Below are 15815 nucleotides of genomic sequence, written 5' to 3'. Positions count from 1 at the left end.
TCACCACCCCTGTTCAGACCTGCCCTTCTGCCCTGGCCTGATGTGCATGCCCCTCTCAGCACAAGGGCCCAGTGCCCAGTACGGCCAGAACTGACGTTTCTCGGGCTGTGAGCCAGCTCTCCCCCGTGCCTGCCCTCTCCAGGGCTTACCTTGCAGTTACAGCCCAAGTGATACCGGTAGTTGAGCCCCTTGCGCTGGGAGAGGGTGAGCTGGTCCCACCTCTCCACGAAGTTGCACAGTCCTGTGTACATCTTACCATCATAGACACGGCCTAGAGGAGGAAAGAGGACAAGGGGAGAGTTGTTTTGTCCAGAGCCCAGCCACAGGCGAAAGAATTCTCACCCCCGAGTACCCACCTCAGACCAGGTACTGTGCTAAGTACTTTCTAGTCCTACGATTTTATTTCATCCTTCCCAACACCTTTGAGGCCAAACTGTGTTCCCATTTCCCAGGTGGGGAAAACCGAAGCTCAGAGAGGTTAAGTGATTTGCAGAAGGTCTTAAACCCATGAAGTGCTGGAGCTGGGACTAAGGCCAACTCGTCCCTTCACTCATCAGTGGTTGCTTGGTTTTGATCTTATTTTTTCCTTTCCCACCTTGAGTGCCTGAAGGTGGGCATCTTTCAAAGATAGACCCAATAAATAGATTGTGAGGTATAGAGGAACAGGTACTCGAAATCCCTTTTTATTTATATAATATAGTAAAGCTGAGAAACTGCAGAACTAGGCAAAACTACATTTCCTCCGCGGGGCCGGTGATGGAGCTGAGACTAAAACCCAGCCTCCGGGTAGAGCCTCGAGTTCCTACCCCAGGCCAAGCAAGATGCACCCTACACAAGGTACTCCTTACAATTCACTGGGCACGTGGCCAAGGTCCTAAGGACACTTCTGGGTCAACTACTGTACTCTGTCCTTCTGAAGCGAAGGACTGGTGGACCTTGGCCAAACTCTGGCCTAGATGCTAGAATTGGCCGTTACCTGTCAGCAGATACTGGTACTTGTTGACTTCTAGCTTCAGGCCACAGAGACTTTCAGAAGCTTCTGTGTGGATGTACTGCACATGGGGCATCTTGGTGAAGCCTCGGTACATCTGTGGGCAGAAGGAATGTCAGGAGAGGAGGACCAGGGCTCAGAAAGCATGCCGTCATTTGTTCTGTGGAGATCCGATGCCCCTGATCCACCATGGTGTGGCCAGTCACTGACCTATCCACCCCGGGGCCTGCACTCCAGATAGAGCCGCCTGTTCACCTCTTGTCCGAGCCATGGTTGGTGCCTTCCCAAAGAAACCTTCCCATCCAGCCAGTCACATCGCCCATTCCAGCACCTCCGTAACACTGCACCAGATATATACTCTTCTCATATCTCAACACCTTTTCAGAAATCCAAAGAATTTGCTGTGAAAGGGGTCCTGCCTGCCTCACCAACCTTGGCCCCCAAATTCCAAGAAGGCAGCCAGCCAGCATTCTAATGACATCTCTATGACATTTCTCAGTGTATAAAAGCATTCCACTTATGTTCCTCTCACTGTATCCTCCCAAGAACCCAAGGAAGTAGGTATTATTGTACCCATTTTACAGATAAGGACTCAAAAATTCTGTTTGCTTGGTGCAAGTTGAACTCAGGCCAGGATTCTTCATGCTTTTATTTTTCTGAGCATCTGTTGAAAGCACTGGGTTCCTTTACCCCAGATAAAGCATATAAACACATACAAAATTTCTAGATTTTTAGCTAAACACTTTATAATTATTATGTTGCAGTGTATGAAAATGCTGATATTTGGCCATTTTTATCTACAACATAATCTAAGACAGTGGTTCTCAACTGAAGGCCATTTTACCCCCACCCCAGGAGACATCTGGCAATGTCTGGAGACATTTTTGATTGTCACAGATGGGAGGCAGTGGTGGGAAGAGGCTAGGGATGCTGTTAAATATCCTATGATACACAGGACAGCCCCCACAGCAAAGAATTATCTGGCCCCAAATAGTAGTAGTACCAAAGTTGAGAAATCCTCCTCTAATACTAACCCACCTAATCCCCATGACAGCCCCGTGAGACAGGAACTATTTATGCCCATTTAATAGATGAGGAGGCTGAACCCCAGACGGGTAAAGTGGCTTATCTAAGGCCCTACGGTTGGCAAATGGCAGAGGTAGGATTCCAGGAAGGAGGATCTGCTCCGGAGGCCGTGCTCTTCTAACCATTACCCTGCGCTGCCTCTCACTGTGGCCTCACAAGTTCATGCCCAAGGGCCTCTGATACAGGCAAATGCTGTTTATGGCTCTTGTGCCTTCTTTATATCTGCACGTGCTCAGAGTCACTGGTGTGAACATAACGAGGCTGAACCCACTTGGGGATTCGAGGTCAAGACCACGAGTCTCACGTGGGTTCAGATCTGTTGAGAAAACTCTGTTAACTGTGTGAGCTGGCGAGGGTAGGAGGGGGCACCAAAGTGTGGCCCAATCCCATTATCCCCCTGGTTCTCAGAGCACCTGGGCCCTACCTAGATGGCTGGTGGTCTCCAAGGGTTTACAACAGGAGAGTGTCTCTCCCTTAGTTCCTGGCATGGGTTATTAATTTACTTATGGTAATTAATAAAAAGCCAGACATCACCTCACTGGTGTCTCATCTAAGTGCCTTCCATTTGCACTAACGGGCTGGGTTTTCTCCTTATTCTTCTTTTAAGTGGGGACTGGCTGGTGGGGCTAGGTGGTCCACAAGGACCTCCACCATCATAAAGGGTCTGTTGGACCCACAGAGTTTGGGAGCCTCTGCCTTTTTAAGGGGAATGCTGTTCTAATTGTGTGCAACCATCAGTGCAGATGGTTTTAATTTACCTGGCCTCTCTTTTAACCCTCTTCTCCCGAGAGGCTCACCAGCTGAATGAGGAAACGCAGCCAAGCGCTGTGAGAACTGCTGTCCACACTCGGTTTTCAGTTATGCCGCGGGGGAGCAGGGGCGGGTCACAACGTACCCCCCACTTCCTCAGTGATGGATGGTACCTCTCTGGCTTTAACAGGAACCATGCTTAAGAGCACTGCTGTGTGCGTGCCATCAAGTGTGGCCTTCGGAGAACATTCCCTACACTCCCTCCTGTGCCCAGCAGCTTCTCCTCTGGTGTGGCTCTTCCTTGAGTTCCTGGCAAGTGTTTCAACTCGGTCTCCACTCCAGGTCTTTCGGACCCATGCCATTAGGGCCTCAGTACAACCTTGTCAGTCTTTCCCCTTCATGTCCTCTCTGCCTCATGAGTGAGCATCAAGGCCCTGTGTAGGGTCCAGTGACTTCAGCTGCTCAGTTGAGTTCTCACTCCTTTTGAATTTGAAGGAATCTTGATTTCAACATGGCTTGTAATGCTTGCATGCAGAATCAAAACGTTAATGTGTTGTGAACGATGAGGTCTGAACAAGCACAGTGCTGCCTTTTAGGGTCAATTCTGAATTTAACCATATGGTAAAGCAGATTGTACCCATTTCGTTATCTTTTCTTTATAATCATCCCATCTTGACCTAAATATCGACCCTGCAAGTATCATTAGGTCTGTATTCATAGAGACTGAGAACTGGTTTGACAAATTTAGGAGGGTCATGATAGGTTTGTAATGCCCTGACATCAGAGAATCATAGACTCTCAGAAATGGAAAATACAGTCAAATCTAGTCAAAGCATTGGAGGATTAATGGTCAACTCAGGTTCTGGAGACAGCCAGCCAGTCTGAACCTTGTCTCTGCCACTTATTAGCCACTTAAACTCCTTGGGTCTCAGTTTCTTCACCCGTAAAATGGGGCAAAGTATTTACTTTATATGGTGTTTTTGAGAATTAAATGACTTAGAATAGTACTTGGTGCACAACATTCAGTAAAAGTCAACTTAAAACTAGTTCTACTTGAATTCATATCGGCAGAGGGAAGGCTTTGGTCCTCTTCTTTCTATATCCCTTTCCCCAACCTTATCTCTTAATGCAGGGATTTAAAGCTGGTTTGGAACTTCAGATTAAGTGGGTTGTGTTCTCTCTCTCTCTCTCTCTCTCCAGCTTATTGAGGTGTGATTGACAAATAAAAATGCATCTATTTAGAGCATAAAACATGATGTTTTGATGTCTGTATACATTGTGAAATGGTCACCACAATCAAGATAATTAACACATCCATCCCTCCCATAGTTACCTTGTGTGTGTGTGTGATTCTCTTAGCAAATTTATTGTATTCTATATGGTATTATTAACTATAGTTACCATGCTGTACATTAGATCTCCAGACCTTATTCATCTTAGTTCTGTAGAGCTGAAAATTTTTACCCTTTGACCAACATCTCCGCATTTCCACCACCTCCCAGCCCCTAGTGGCCATCATTCTACTCTTCTTCTGTGAGAAGTTCAATGGTGAGTTCAACTTTTTTAGATTCCATGTAAAAGTGAGCTTATGCTGTATTTGTCTTTTGTGTCTAGCTTATTTCACTTAGCATAATGTCTTCCACGTTCATCTGTGTTGTCACAAATGACAAGATGTCCTTCTTTTTTTTTTTTTTTTTAAGATTTTATTTATTTATTTGACAGAGAGAGACACAGCAAGAGAGGGAACACAAGCAGGGGGAGTGGGAGAGGGAGAAGCAGGCTTCCCGCGGAGCAGGGAGTCCAATGTGGGGCTTGATCCCAGGACCCTGGGATCATGACCTGAGCCGAAGGCAGATGCTTAACGACTGAGCCACCCAGGCGCCCCAAAATGTCCTTCTTTTTTAAGGCTGAATAATGTTCTGTCGTGTGTAGACACACACCACATTGGACTCTATAAGCCTCTGGGCCTCCCCTCTTGGTAGCATGTACACAAGAGTTCGAAGAATTTAGCTTCCCTTGGGGTGAAGGGACAAATAATGTTAAGAAGGAAATTTCTGAATCTGGGGGCTTTGAATATTTCTTATGGAATGCCTGGTTTTCACTCTGCATTGACAGCATGAAATATCACCATCCTGTCAAATACAGCCAGCATGCCTGAAGATGAGCTGTGCTGGATGCTGCTTTACACCATGAACTCCTTTAAACCCACAACTTATTCGCATTTGCAGACCAAGCAACTGAGTTTCAGAGACATTAGATACTGGACTGAGATAAGTGCAGCCAAAGTTTTTCCTTCTCTATAAGAGAAAAGCAGAGCACATGAGAATGCAGGCCTTCTCTGTGGAGGGCTAGCTGAGAGCCCCAGACCAGAAAGAGTTACAGGCAATGAGAAGGAGAATGGCTCCCTGTGGGCTGGAGGGTCAGAGAGGCTTCCAGCTGGAGCTTCAAAGGCAAGACCTTGCAATAGTGCTCATTTGATTAGACAAACCACTGAAGGAAGGAAGTCCCCAGGGGCCAAGCATTCCAATTGCCCAGCAAATCTGTCCTGCCCAGAGTCAGGACATGCAAAGCACATGACCAGTCGGGCCTTCCCATGGAAGGCCCCCCTAGGACCAGCTGGGACATGATGTTCCCCACGTGCTGTCCCCTGCCGTGCTAGCCTGGGAGCATGTCTCCACCGCACAAACTGCAGCTCCTGGCAGAGCGGACTGCTTTCTCATGGTCCCGCTAGGAGATAAGGTCCCGACAGATTAGAGTGACCAATTCTGGCAACTGCTCCAGCTGTCTCCACGTTTGAGTTTGCAATAAGCTCCCTTAACATTCGTACACTCCCCCCACACACACCTGTGCGTGCGTCTCTGCCTGTAACGTGTACCAGAGGTTCTGGAATTAGCATATGGGAGAGGGTCTGCCTGCCTTTCATCTGGATGAGAAGTTCGAGGGGAGGAGGTGGGAACTCTGAGACAGAGGGAGAGGTGAGACAGGGAGGTTCAAATTCTCATGTTCTCCGAGCTCCTTTAGTTCTGCTCTAAGGGAGCCCTTGCTCACCCCGTCCGACTCTCTGGGGTAGACTCTAATCCACCAGAACAAAGCCACCTAGGGACCAGTGCCAAAACTCACGCAGGCTCGCCTCTCTGGCCTCTCCTCCTTCTCTCCCACAGAGTTTTCAGTGCACCCTTTGCAGGATGTTGCAAGTCAAGAGCTACACTGCTGGTTGACAAACGAACAAACCCAAGCTAACCTCTTTTTGTTCCCTTGTGGAACTACATACAAATGGAGTGGGGTAGGCCCCAAGGGGGCAGGAATGATGAATCAGCCCGCAGCTCCACTGCTCTGTAATCTCCCTGTTGGCAAAGGCTCTATAGCTTCCCTGGCGTCTGCCACTTTCTAGTCCTATGAACTTGACTGTTACATGACCCTTCCAAGTCTCGGCTGCCTCACCTGTAAATTAGAGGATAATGTGTATCTACTTCATAGGGTTGTTATGAGGACTGATCCATGCAAAGGCTTAGCAGAATGCCTGGTACACAGTAGCTCGGTACATATCACTTGAATAGAGTCTTATATTCATTATAACAAATATTATCTGGGTATACCCAGCCTGAAGCACAGTGCTCAGCACAGAGAGAGTGAGAAGGAAGGAGAGAGGAAGGGAGGGGGAAGGTTAGATGAACTACTCCAATCCCTACACCCCATACCTGATTAGCAGACTGCTCCCTGGAGACCAGCAGAATTCAGTGGCCTCTCAGGACAGAAGGGCAATGACCCTTCTACGAGTTATCTAATATTTGGCTGGTAGGAGGGGCAGAGTTAATAAAAAGGCATTACATAGTGATTGATGATCAAAGCGAGATGGCAGGGAGATTTGGGGAGCCATGTAAAGAACACACAGGATTGGGAAGGAATCCCGGCACCTTAGCTTGGGAACCAGAGCTGTCTTTAATTAAATGCATGACTGGGCAAGTCATTTCCCCTTTGAGCCTGTGTCAGAAGTAAAACAAGGAATTTTACTTTCTAGTGCCCCACACCCTGGTTCCATGAATCCGGGTAAAAGATAGCGAATGGATAGTGTGATGCCACCGGCCTGGGAGTGGGTGTGTGTGCTCTGAAGCTGATGCATGAACAAATGTAATTTGACCTCCAAACAACCCCCCAGAGGCTGGCCTGACACCAGTGAGGGGAGAATGGGACATTCTGATCACCCTGGTGTCCAGGCCCCAAAAGAAGCAGGGAAGCTAGGCAAGCTTAGGAACCACTGTCTCCCAGCTGTTCCCTCAGATCTGCTGGCCAGAGTGTCCATACCGTGATGGGTTGTTCCAGAGTGGGGAGGCGTGGGGGAGGGAGTGTTGCCTGAACCTCTGCTTTGTCTAACATGCTTTGGCATTTGCTCACTGGCTGCCGGGGGCTGTACAGTGGGGCTTGCTTTGGTTGTTGTTGATTTTCTTGGTTCCCCCCTCCACACTCTTCTCTCCCCATGGCTGTCTGAAGACATAAGCTGGTCCCATGACCAGGCTGGGCAGCCAAGGGCACCTAGCCAGGGCTGACTCTGGACATTACATAACCAGAAGGCTGTGGATGTTTCCAAAGTTGAATCCAAAGCAACAGGTTATGAACTTAGTACATCAAACCTCAGGCCTTAGGATGCAGGAATAATGAGACCTGGAAGTCTGCCTCTGGGATGGTTGGGTACCACCCATGGGCTATCACTACACCCATTCAGTTCTACCTGAGTGTCAAGCCTTGTCTCCTCTGGGGAGTTTTCAGGCCAGTAGAGTCTCACCCTCATTTCTCCATTAGATGGATAAACATCCACCAAGTCCCTGTTGCGAGCCAGGTCCTGCTCTAGTTTCTGGGGATGCAAATATGGGCAGTGAGTAAAAGGGCTGGCAGTCCACTTGGACCTGAGCATACCCCATCTTGAACTTCTGATTAGTCGTGCACGTGTGTCTTGGGTCTTCTCTCCCGACCTGACTATACTTCCTTAACATAGGAGCCCCATCTTTCTCGTGGCCTCCATGGCTCCTGGCACAGGGTGCTGCACATAGGGAGGTGCTTACAAAAGTGGGGTGATGGACCAGCTGCTGAGCTATTCGGGGTGAGTGAGTACCAGCCCTCTATGCTAAGGCAAACATAAGTACCCCTTTCCAGCACCCAAAGCAGCTCTTGCTTAGAAGTAACACCACACAAAGGGGCGCCTGGGTGGCTCAGTCGGTTAAGCATCTGCCTTTGACTCAGGTCATGATCCCAGGGTCCTGGGATCGAGCCCCGCATTGGGCTCCCTGCTCAGAGGGGAGCCTGCTTCTCCTTCTGCCTGCTCTGTCTGCCCCTTCCCCTGTTTGTGCACGCTCTCTCTCTGATAAATAAATAAATAAAATCTTTTAAAAAAAATAAAGAAAAAAGGAAGTAACACCACACGTGTCCCAGGGCACTTAGAATCCTGAAATGCCTGAGCTGAGAAGAGCTCTTAGGGGCATTAAGCGCAACCCTGCACTGTTTTTTTGTTTTTTGGGGTTTTTTTTTTAAAGATTTTATTTATTTATTTGACAGAGAGAGAGAGACAGCAGGAGAGGGAACACAAGCAGGGGGAGTGGGAGAGGGAGAAGCAGGCTCCCTGCTGAGCAGGGAGCCCGATGCGGGGCTGGATCCCAGGACCCCGGGATCATAACCTGAGCTGAAGGCAGACGCTTAACGACTGAGCCACCCGTGCACCCCCCCCCAACCCTGCACTGTTAACAGGTGGCTAAATGGAGGCCCAGGAAAGGGGGGATTCCAAGGTAAGCAGGCTATTTAGGTGTAGAACCGAGACAAGGAAGCAGGTTCTGCAGGTTTGAAATCTGATGTTCTTTATAGTAAGGTGGACTTCCTTAGTGTGCTTCATAATGTTAATATGCTCAGGAATATGTTCAGTTATACGAATATGCTTAGTAAATGGTGCTAACCACCTGGGATGCAAGGTCTGGGAAAACAGGGAAGGAGGGTGCAGTTCCTACTCCAGGATAAGGTTCCCGTGATCAGCCAAAGTTCAGTGTAAAGATTCGAGGAGTTAAACATAAATTGTAATCTCAGCAACTGCATATTTTGAAACTTAAAACTGAGAGCTCCAAAGAGCCTGTAAGACAAACTAGTCCCATCCCCTCATTTTACAGATGGGAAGATTGACACCCAAAGAGGGACAGTGACTTGGCCAAGGTCTCCCAGTTACCAGGGAACAAGGCATCTGCCATCTGGTTCCAGAGTCGAGCCTCTTAACGATGGCCTCTGAGGGACTCCACTTGCGCTGGCTCTAGGGTGAAGCAGCCACCTTCCCCCCACTCCCTGCCATCCCTTTCTTCTGCCTCAGCAATGCCCTCTCCAGCAGTGGGGAGGGCTACACACACCCACCTTGCCTCCCCTGGCTAGGACTCTACTGCCAAAAAACCCGAGAGCTCTCCTGGAGCCGGATTCTGTCACTCACCTTCATCTGCTTGATGGTGTAGACCAGCGTACCAAAGGGCCCCTCCTTCACCAGCTTCTTCCCTACCACCTTGGCCCGGATCACTGCAGAAAAAGGCAAGATATAGACAGGAAGGAGGTTAGGGAGACTTGAACCACATCAGGGACCACATCTCAGATTGGGTGCCTGGAATTGCTTTCTTACCTCTGGGCTAACTTGAGTAGATGATTGTGTTTATAAAAGCAAGAATTCAGAAGAGAGACACTGGGGGGTGGGAGAGGAATGGAGGCGAGAAGGCAGGCAGTCATCATTCAACTTAATTATCCCAAATGTTCACAATTGCCAACCCTGGAAATTCCTAGGCTGCATTCACCCCTGGAGGAGTTTCTTAACTCTGGTTTTACCATAATCCAAAATCTACTGCTCTTGTAGAGCCTCTTGCCATCCCTCCATTGTCCATCTGACAATTGCCTGGTCTCCCCGACCTATTCTCTTTCCACCAGGACCTCTTCCTGAATGCTCCTTCATTTGGGGCTCTCCTTTGCATGCATACATTCACTGAGTCCTGACATGCCTGCAGGATTGCAATGCATCCCAGCCTCTCTCCATGGCCGGTGAGCATTCTGATGGGGCCCTTCATTCCTAGCACTTAGATGGATGGCAAGTTATGCAGTAAAGCATAGCTCAGTTAGGATGTGGTGGAGGAGGGAGAAGTTGGGAGTAGGGGCTCAGGAGCCAACGGAACTGTTCTAACCCCAGCTCTGCTCTTTATGGCTATTATGACTGTGGGCAAGGAACTTTTGTTTCTGGCCTCCAATTTCCTCTTCTGTAAAGCCGGGATAATAATGGTACCAATCTCCTGAATTGAAAGGATTAGGTAAGATAATGCATGTGAAACTCAGCACCGTGTCTCCGACATAGTATATGTTATATGAACATTATTGATATCATCATCATCATCATCACCAAAAATGGCATGGGCTGACCATGGAAGGATTGCTGCCATTAAAAGTAGCTCCCATTTATCACATGCCAACTGTATGCAGTAGTACATCTCATTTATTTACTCCTCAAGACTGTTTACAAGGGCAATATCACCATCCACATTATACAGACAAGGAAACTGACAGAGAATTAAAGCCACTTCCTCTTCTGAACCTCACTTTTCTCCTCTGTAAAGAGAGTGTAACTCTACCTACATCAAAGAATTGGAATGAGGATTAAACAAAGATCTTATGAAATTTCTTAGTACAACATCTGGCAGAAAGGAGTTGCTTAGTAAACATCAATTGACTATGAACAGGAAAACTATTAGACCAATGTGAGGAAGCCTGTAAGATAGGCATTTACTACATGCAGTGAGAACACAGAGGAGGGATGGATTTACTTTGAGATTATAAGAGGCTGTGCATTCTTTTTGTATTTTATGTGAAGAAGAAGCACCCAGTAGCTGTCTTCAGATATTTTATAGAACTCACACATGGAGGAATAATGGACAGATCTTAAAGACAATTCAGAAATTACAGAGAAGTTGTGTTCATTGGCTCAACCCAAAAAAAGTCATCTAATAACAAAAACTGGCAAGAAAAGGGGGTCTGGAAGCTCTCATGCTAGGACCTTGCCCAGAATGGAATGGATTTTACATGTATAGCAGCCGTGCTTTGAGTCATAAACTGAACTCTTCAAGCTCTAAGATCCTGTCACTCTTTCTTACCTCTAGTTGTACTTAGCCCCTAAAAAGAGTAGGTACTCAATAAATGTCTGTTAAACAGAATACCACATACATACACACACACACTCCTGCCCATGCTGGTAGCTCCATTATCCTTCCCCATTTTGGACGTCCCACCATGTTTCTCAATTCATTGACTCTAATCTCTTAAATTAAAACAAAACAAAACAAAACAACCTTTATTAGGAACCAATCTCTGCCACCCCAGCTGGATTCTGTCCTGTTCCTCCCCAAATGAGTTTGGATCCCACTCTTCCAGTCAGACATGAAGTCAAGACCCAGATGAATCAATAGCCCCTCCAGACCTTCTTGCCAGGGAGGGTAAAACACAGAGCCCATTGGCGAAGTTAGCAATTTAGCGGACTCAGCTCAGATTGGGAGGAGGCGAGTGGCTGTTTCCAAGTCCGCTGCAAAAACGAGCGGTTGGCAAGATTCCAGGCCAAGCTCCCTCAACATTCTGCCTCCACCTCTGTGTCTAACTTTGTAGCAGCATCCTCGGCAGGGAGCCAGCCTCCCAGAGGCCCAGGGACTATTTCCTCTACAGTAACTCCCACAGTCAGGTTGTAACAGCTTAACTGTTGGGCAGAGAGCATATCTGCCAGGACTCTACTATTGATTCTTCCTGAATTGATTTGGCTCCATCCTCTGCTGCTTCATTAACATAGAAGGTAAACTAGCAAGTGAGTCTTTGCCTTAGGGGGAAGAAATCGCAAAAGGGATTTCTTTAAATAGCAACTTCTACCCTTTCCTGGCTCAAAAATGGCTTGACTTCATTTAGACATAACATGTCATAAGCAGACCTGTCCCATAAAGCTAGGTACTTCTGGAAGCTTCTGCACACATAGCGAGCCAATTCCTTCCTTACCTGAAATGGCCTGAGCTTGGAACATTTTCATCTGAGAATAGTTCAGTGAAAAGGGAGTAAGTTTCTGTAGTCAGGAAGCCACTTTTGAGTTTCAGTTCCACCATTACCGTGCGGCCTCAGGCAAACCCGTGTCCCCGACCTCCTTTCTCCTAAATCTTTCTGATTGTCTTGGCCCAGTGCCCATCACGTGGCTTACAAGCCATGTCCTAATTCTAGTGGAGCAGCAACATGGCAGAGCATGGAAGAGCATGGAAGAGCCAGGGCTCTGGAGCCTGACTGCCTGGGTTCGAATCCCAGCAGTGGTGCCGCATGACCTTAGGAAGGTCATTAAACCCTTCTGTGTCTTCGTTTCCTAATTTATAGCAATTCCTCATAACCCTCATGCTTGTGACTGACAACGGAGTGTTTGCTGTCACTGCTGTTAGAATACCACCCCTACCAGTGACCTCTATTGTTATTTGTCAGAGTATCTTTATCTTCTAACATACACCATAAGCTAAGGCCTGGGGGTTCTCTGTGGGGAAGAAAGGCAAGCTCCTCAAAATATCTGGCCACACAGAATTTCAGGGAGAGGTGGGGGAGTACATGTAAACTGGTCAGAACAAACATATGAGGTGTTTTTAAGTCTGGAGCACCCACCTCATCACAGGGACCTGTCCTATCTCATCACCCACATGTAATCCAAGAGCAGCCCACCAGGACCAACCTTGACCAAGTGGTTATGGTCCAGAAAGTCTGGCAGAGAAGGCCCAGCATAGAGGCCACACCAGTGTTTTCTTTATAAAAACAAAACTGCCCTACACTGAACTAAAATTAAGTAATATTCTGCTCTCCCAAAGAGATTCACAAAGCCCTTCCAGAGTAAAAACACCAGCCAACCTCAAACCGCCCATTAGGTCTGTGAATTAATATGTCTTTATTTGCTTCGGTTTCTCCTCTGCAATGCAAATGTGTGCTATTTTATACTTTCTTGTTTGGCAATAATGGTGCTCCCAAGTATTCGCTGGCCTGGGGGCCACAGTGGACAGGGGAGGTATGGAAGGTCACGGTTCTCCAACAACAACAGAAGACAGTTTCCAAACTTAGAGCTGGCAGCATGTTGGGCTGTTCCCGCCACCTTGGTGTAGTGGCTAGAAGCCAGCTTTACAGATGGGCTGGGCTAGACAAAGGTTTTCTTTCTTCTCCTTCATGCTGGAACGTGGCCCCCACTGTCTACCCAGTGTCCCCCAGCAGCTAAACCGACATGGGTGTGAGCTGGGTTGGTGTGCTGGTGGGGGTGATGACGAGAAATAGAAGTCCCATTTCCTACCTCCACAGAGCACAGCTAGTGGGAAGACAAAGTTTAAAAGTTCATGGCTAGAAGGCTAGTGTCCAAGGTCTGAAAGCACCAGTCAGGGAAAGGCGCAATGACGAACAGCCTGAATCTCAGTCTTGGAGCCTCTTGGCTCCTGGGAAAGGAACCTGGGCTTCCACGGGTATGGAGGTCAAAGGAGAACAGAGTAAACAGTATTTTAATTTAAAAGTCTGTAAGAAGAAACTGACCAGGCTATGTGTGCTTATGTAATTGGCACATAGACCTGTAAATATATGTAGGGCCCTCTTAAATATATCATACACCTGAGGATCCAGGTGTAAAGGCATATCTCTATATAATTTTCTTTCTTTAAATAATTTTTGCGGGGAGGGCTAGTAAGAGCTTGCAAAAACAAGAGAAACAAGGCACATCCCTTCCAGAAATATAGTTGTGTGCTGCCTGCCCCCACCTCCATCCATAGTAATGTAGACCATAAGCAGCACAAGTTTTGAACAAAAACAATTCCAGTGGCAAACAAGATTCAGCTTCCAGTGCAGCTTACTGCTGTGTCCAGAAGTTGCACATCTGTAATTCATCAGCATATTCAGAGGGGACAGGATGCCCACGAGAAAGCCCCTGCCTCTCACCCTCTCCTTCCACCTCTCATACAACCACCCTCAATCAAACCAGACCTTTCTACCCCGATCTGATGGTTGGACTTTCCTGCTAGCAGGTTGGAATGCAAAGTTTGGCTGAGTTTTGGATCAAGGATCCCTTAAATGAATTAATGTATACCAACTTAAGACCATGGATTCTGCCCATCTTAGATCTTGGGATTCTGTTGAGAGCACTACAGATCCTCCCTATGGTAGAGGAGTTGATTCAGCCATCACGTGAGTGAGATACTTTCAGTATATACACATACCCCCCCTACACACACACACACACACACACACACTCTGTCCCATTCCTGTCTCTCTGAAGGCCCTTTAGAATGATTTTGCTGACTTAAGGTATGGTTTTTAGGAGGAGAGCGAGGGTAGGTAAGACCTGGCCAGCAGGTAGGATGAATTTCTCCAAAAGCAGAAGTCACTGTTAGTGTCAACCCCAGGGAAGAGAATGTTCTTCTGATGGGCCCCTAGCAGACAGGATCTAGGTAAGCAGAAAGGCCTGGACTGTGGGCTCACCTGTCTTCCTGGACTTGGACTTGGAGGAAAAGAGGGGTCGGGAAGTGTCTGATAGTCACTTGATGTTTATTTCCTGATTGACATCCACACGGGCCTTTTTAAGGCCGAGAGCTCATGACAAAGACAATAAGCAAGGGACCCACAGCAAGGCAGGCCCACAGCCCATCTGGCTCAGCCCATTAGGCAATTCCCTGGTGTTGTGCCCCATGGAGATCCTGCATTTTAGCCTATCCAAAGAGGGCAGAGCCAAGCTCCCTTGCTCCTCCAGCTGCCCACCCATTCATTAACCATCAGCTCCCTGCATTTCATTACATCACATCAATAAGTCTAGAGGAGAGGGAGGGACTAGAACACACTGATAGCAACAACTATTTATTAAGCCCCTCCCATGTGCCAAGCAGTGCATGCATGCTATCTTGCTCTATTCTCATGATAACTCTATGAGATGGCTATTATTGTCCCTGTTTTCCAACTACAAAGAAGATCAGGTACCCTGAGGGTGGTTTTGCTTCCCAGTGGAAGAAAAATTGGTGGATCCCCCAAGAAAGCAGACTGCCTGAAGCCTTTTCATGGGATTTATACTGATTGCAAAACATTTCATAATTTTCTGCACCTCCCCACCCTCGCTGTCTGCTCTGCTAAGGATCAGAGAGGTGGATTGGTCCCTAGGAGGAAGGCCCCCCTGATAAGTCCCCAGTGACCCCCATCCCTTTGACCACCCAACCACTCTGTCCCAGTCACTCACACACACGTGCCCTCTGATTGGTAATAAGAATCTACAAGTAATCACCATCAGCAGTAGAATAGAATATCATCTGTTTAGCATACTGTGCTTTCCAGCAAGGCTTTTAAGGAAGAAAATAAAATAACTTAGAAACCACAAAACCTGACGATCCTTGAGGTTTCTCACAAAGTGTGGGTCTGAGGTTAATTAGGCTGATTAATTAGATGAGACGATGTATATGTAAAAAGGCACTTTGTAACCCTGAAGCTAAACAGATGATATACTGTTAGGTTGCTGATGGTGATTACTTGAAGGTTCTGAAATGTGCTAATCAGAGGAAGACAGCAAGAGATCCAATCCAGCATTTCCTCATCCCCCGAGGAGCTCTGGTATCCACCTCCAGTCACCCTCGCCTCTTTGGGGACACATTGATGATGTCCAGGTTTGAGGAAAGGGCCTTAGGAATGAAGGGTGGAGGGCAGACACCTGAAGGCCTGCCCTACCCAGTCCTTCTGGTTTCTAGCCCCTGTGTCACCACGCCTTAAAGCCTCTCTACAAAGACTTGGAGGCTGAAAGTTCAGATCAGGAAAACCCCTGGAGAAGTGGCCATGAGACACTGGAATGAGCAGGCATGGAGCATGTGGACCTGGATGCAGTCAGGGCCCTGTCACTATGTAACACTGGGCAAGTCACTTCCCATCCTGGCTTTTAGGTCAGGGGGATGAATGCCAACCTTGAAAGGTTCTTGCCGTG

The 15815-nt window shown here is 47.6% G+C and overlaps 2 protein-coding genes across 6 annotated transcripts in view; one reads left to right on the top strand and one right to left on the bottom strand.

Annotated features, from left to right (window-relative positions):
- Nucleotides 1-15815, top strand: part of SYN3 (synapsin III) — a 443568-nt gene that overhangs the window by 153022 nt on the left and 274731 nt on the right. The gene's annotated exons all lie outside the window — the stretch shown is intronic.
- Nucleotides 1-15815, bottom strand: part of TIMP3 (TIMP metallopeptidase inhibitor 3) — a 58252-nt gene that overhangs the window by 4873 nt on the left and 37564 nt on the right. The window contains exons 2-4 of the mRNA XM_032416360.1: nucleotides 9282-9364; nucleotides 977-1088; nucleotides 150-271 (exon numbers count right to left, since the gene is read on the bottom strand). Of these exons, the coding sequence (XP_032272251.1) occupies nucleotides 150-271; nucleotides 977-1088; nucleotides 9282-9364 (317 nt within the window). The remainder of the gene's footprint in view (nucleotides 1-149; nucleotides 272-976; nucleotides 1089-9281; nucleotides 9365-15815) is intronic.

The sequence above is a fragment of the Phoca vitulina genome, unplaced genomic scaffold (genome assembly GCF_004348235.1).
Source record: "Phoca vitulina isolate PV1807 unplaced genomic scaffold, GSC_HSeal_1.0 scaffold19, whole genome shotgun sequence".
Lineage (NCBI taxonomy): Eukaryota > Metazoa > Chordata > Mammalia > Carnivora > Phocidae > Phoca > Phoca vitulina.
Note: the sequence above shows the minus strand (reverse complement) of the source record. Positions and strands in the feature narration are given on the sequence as shown.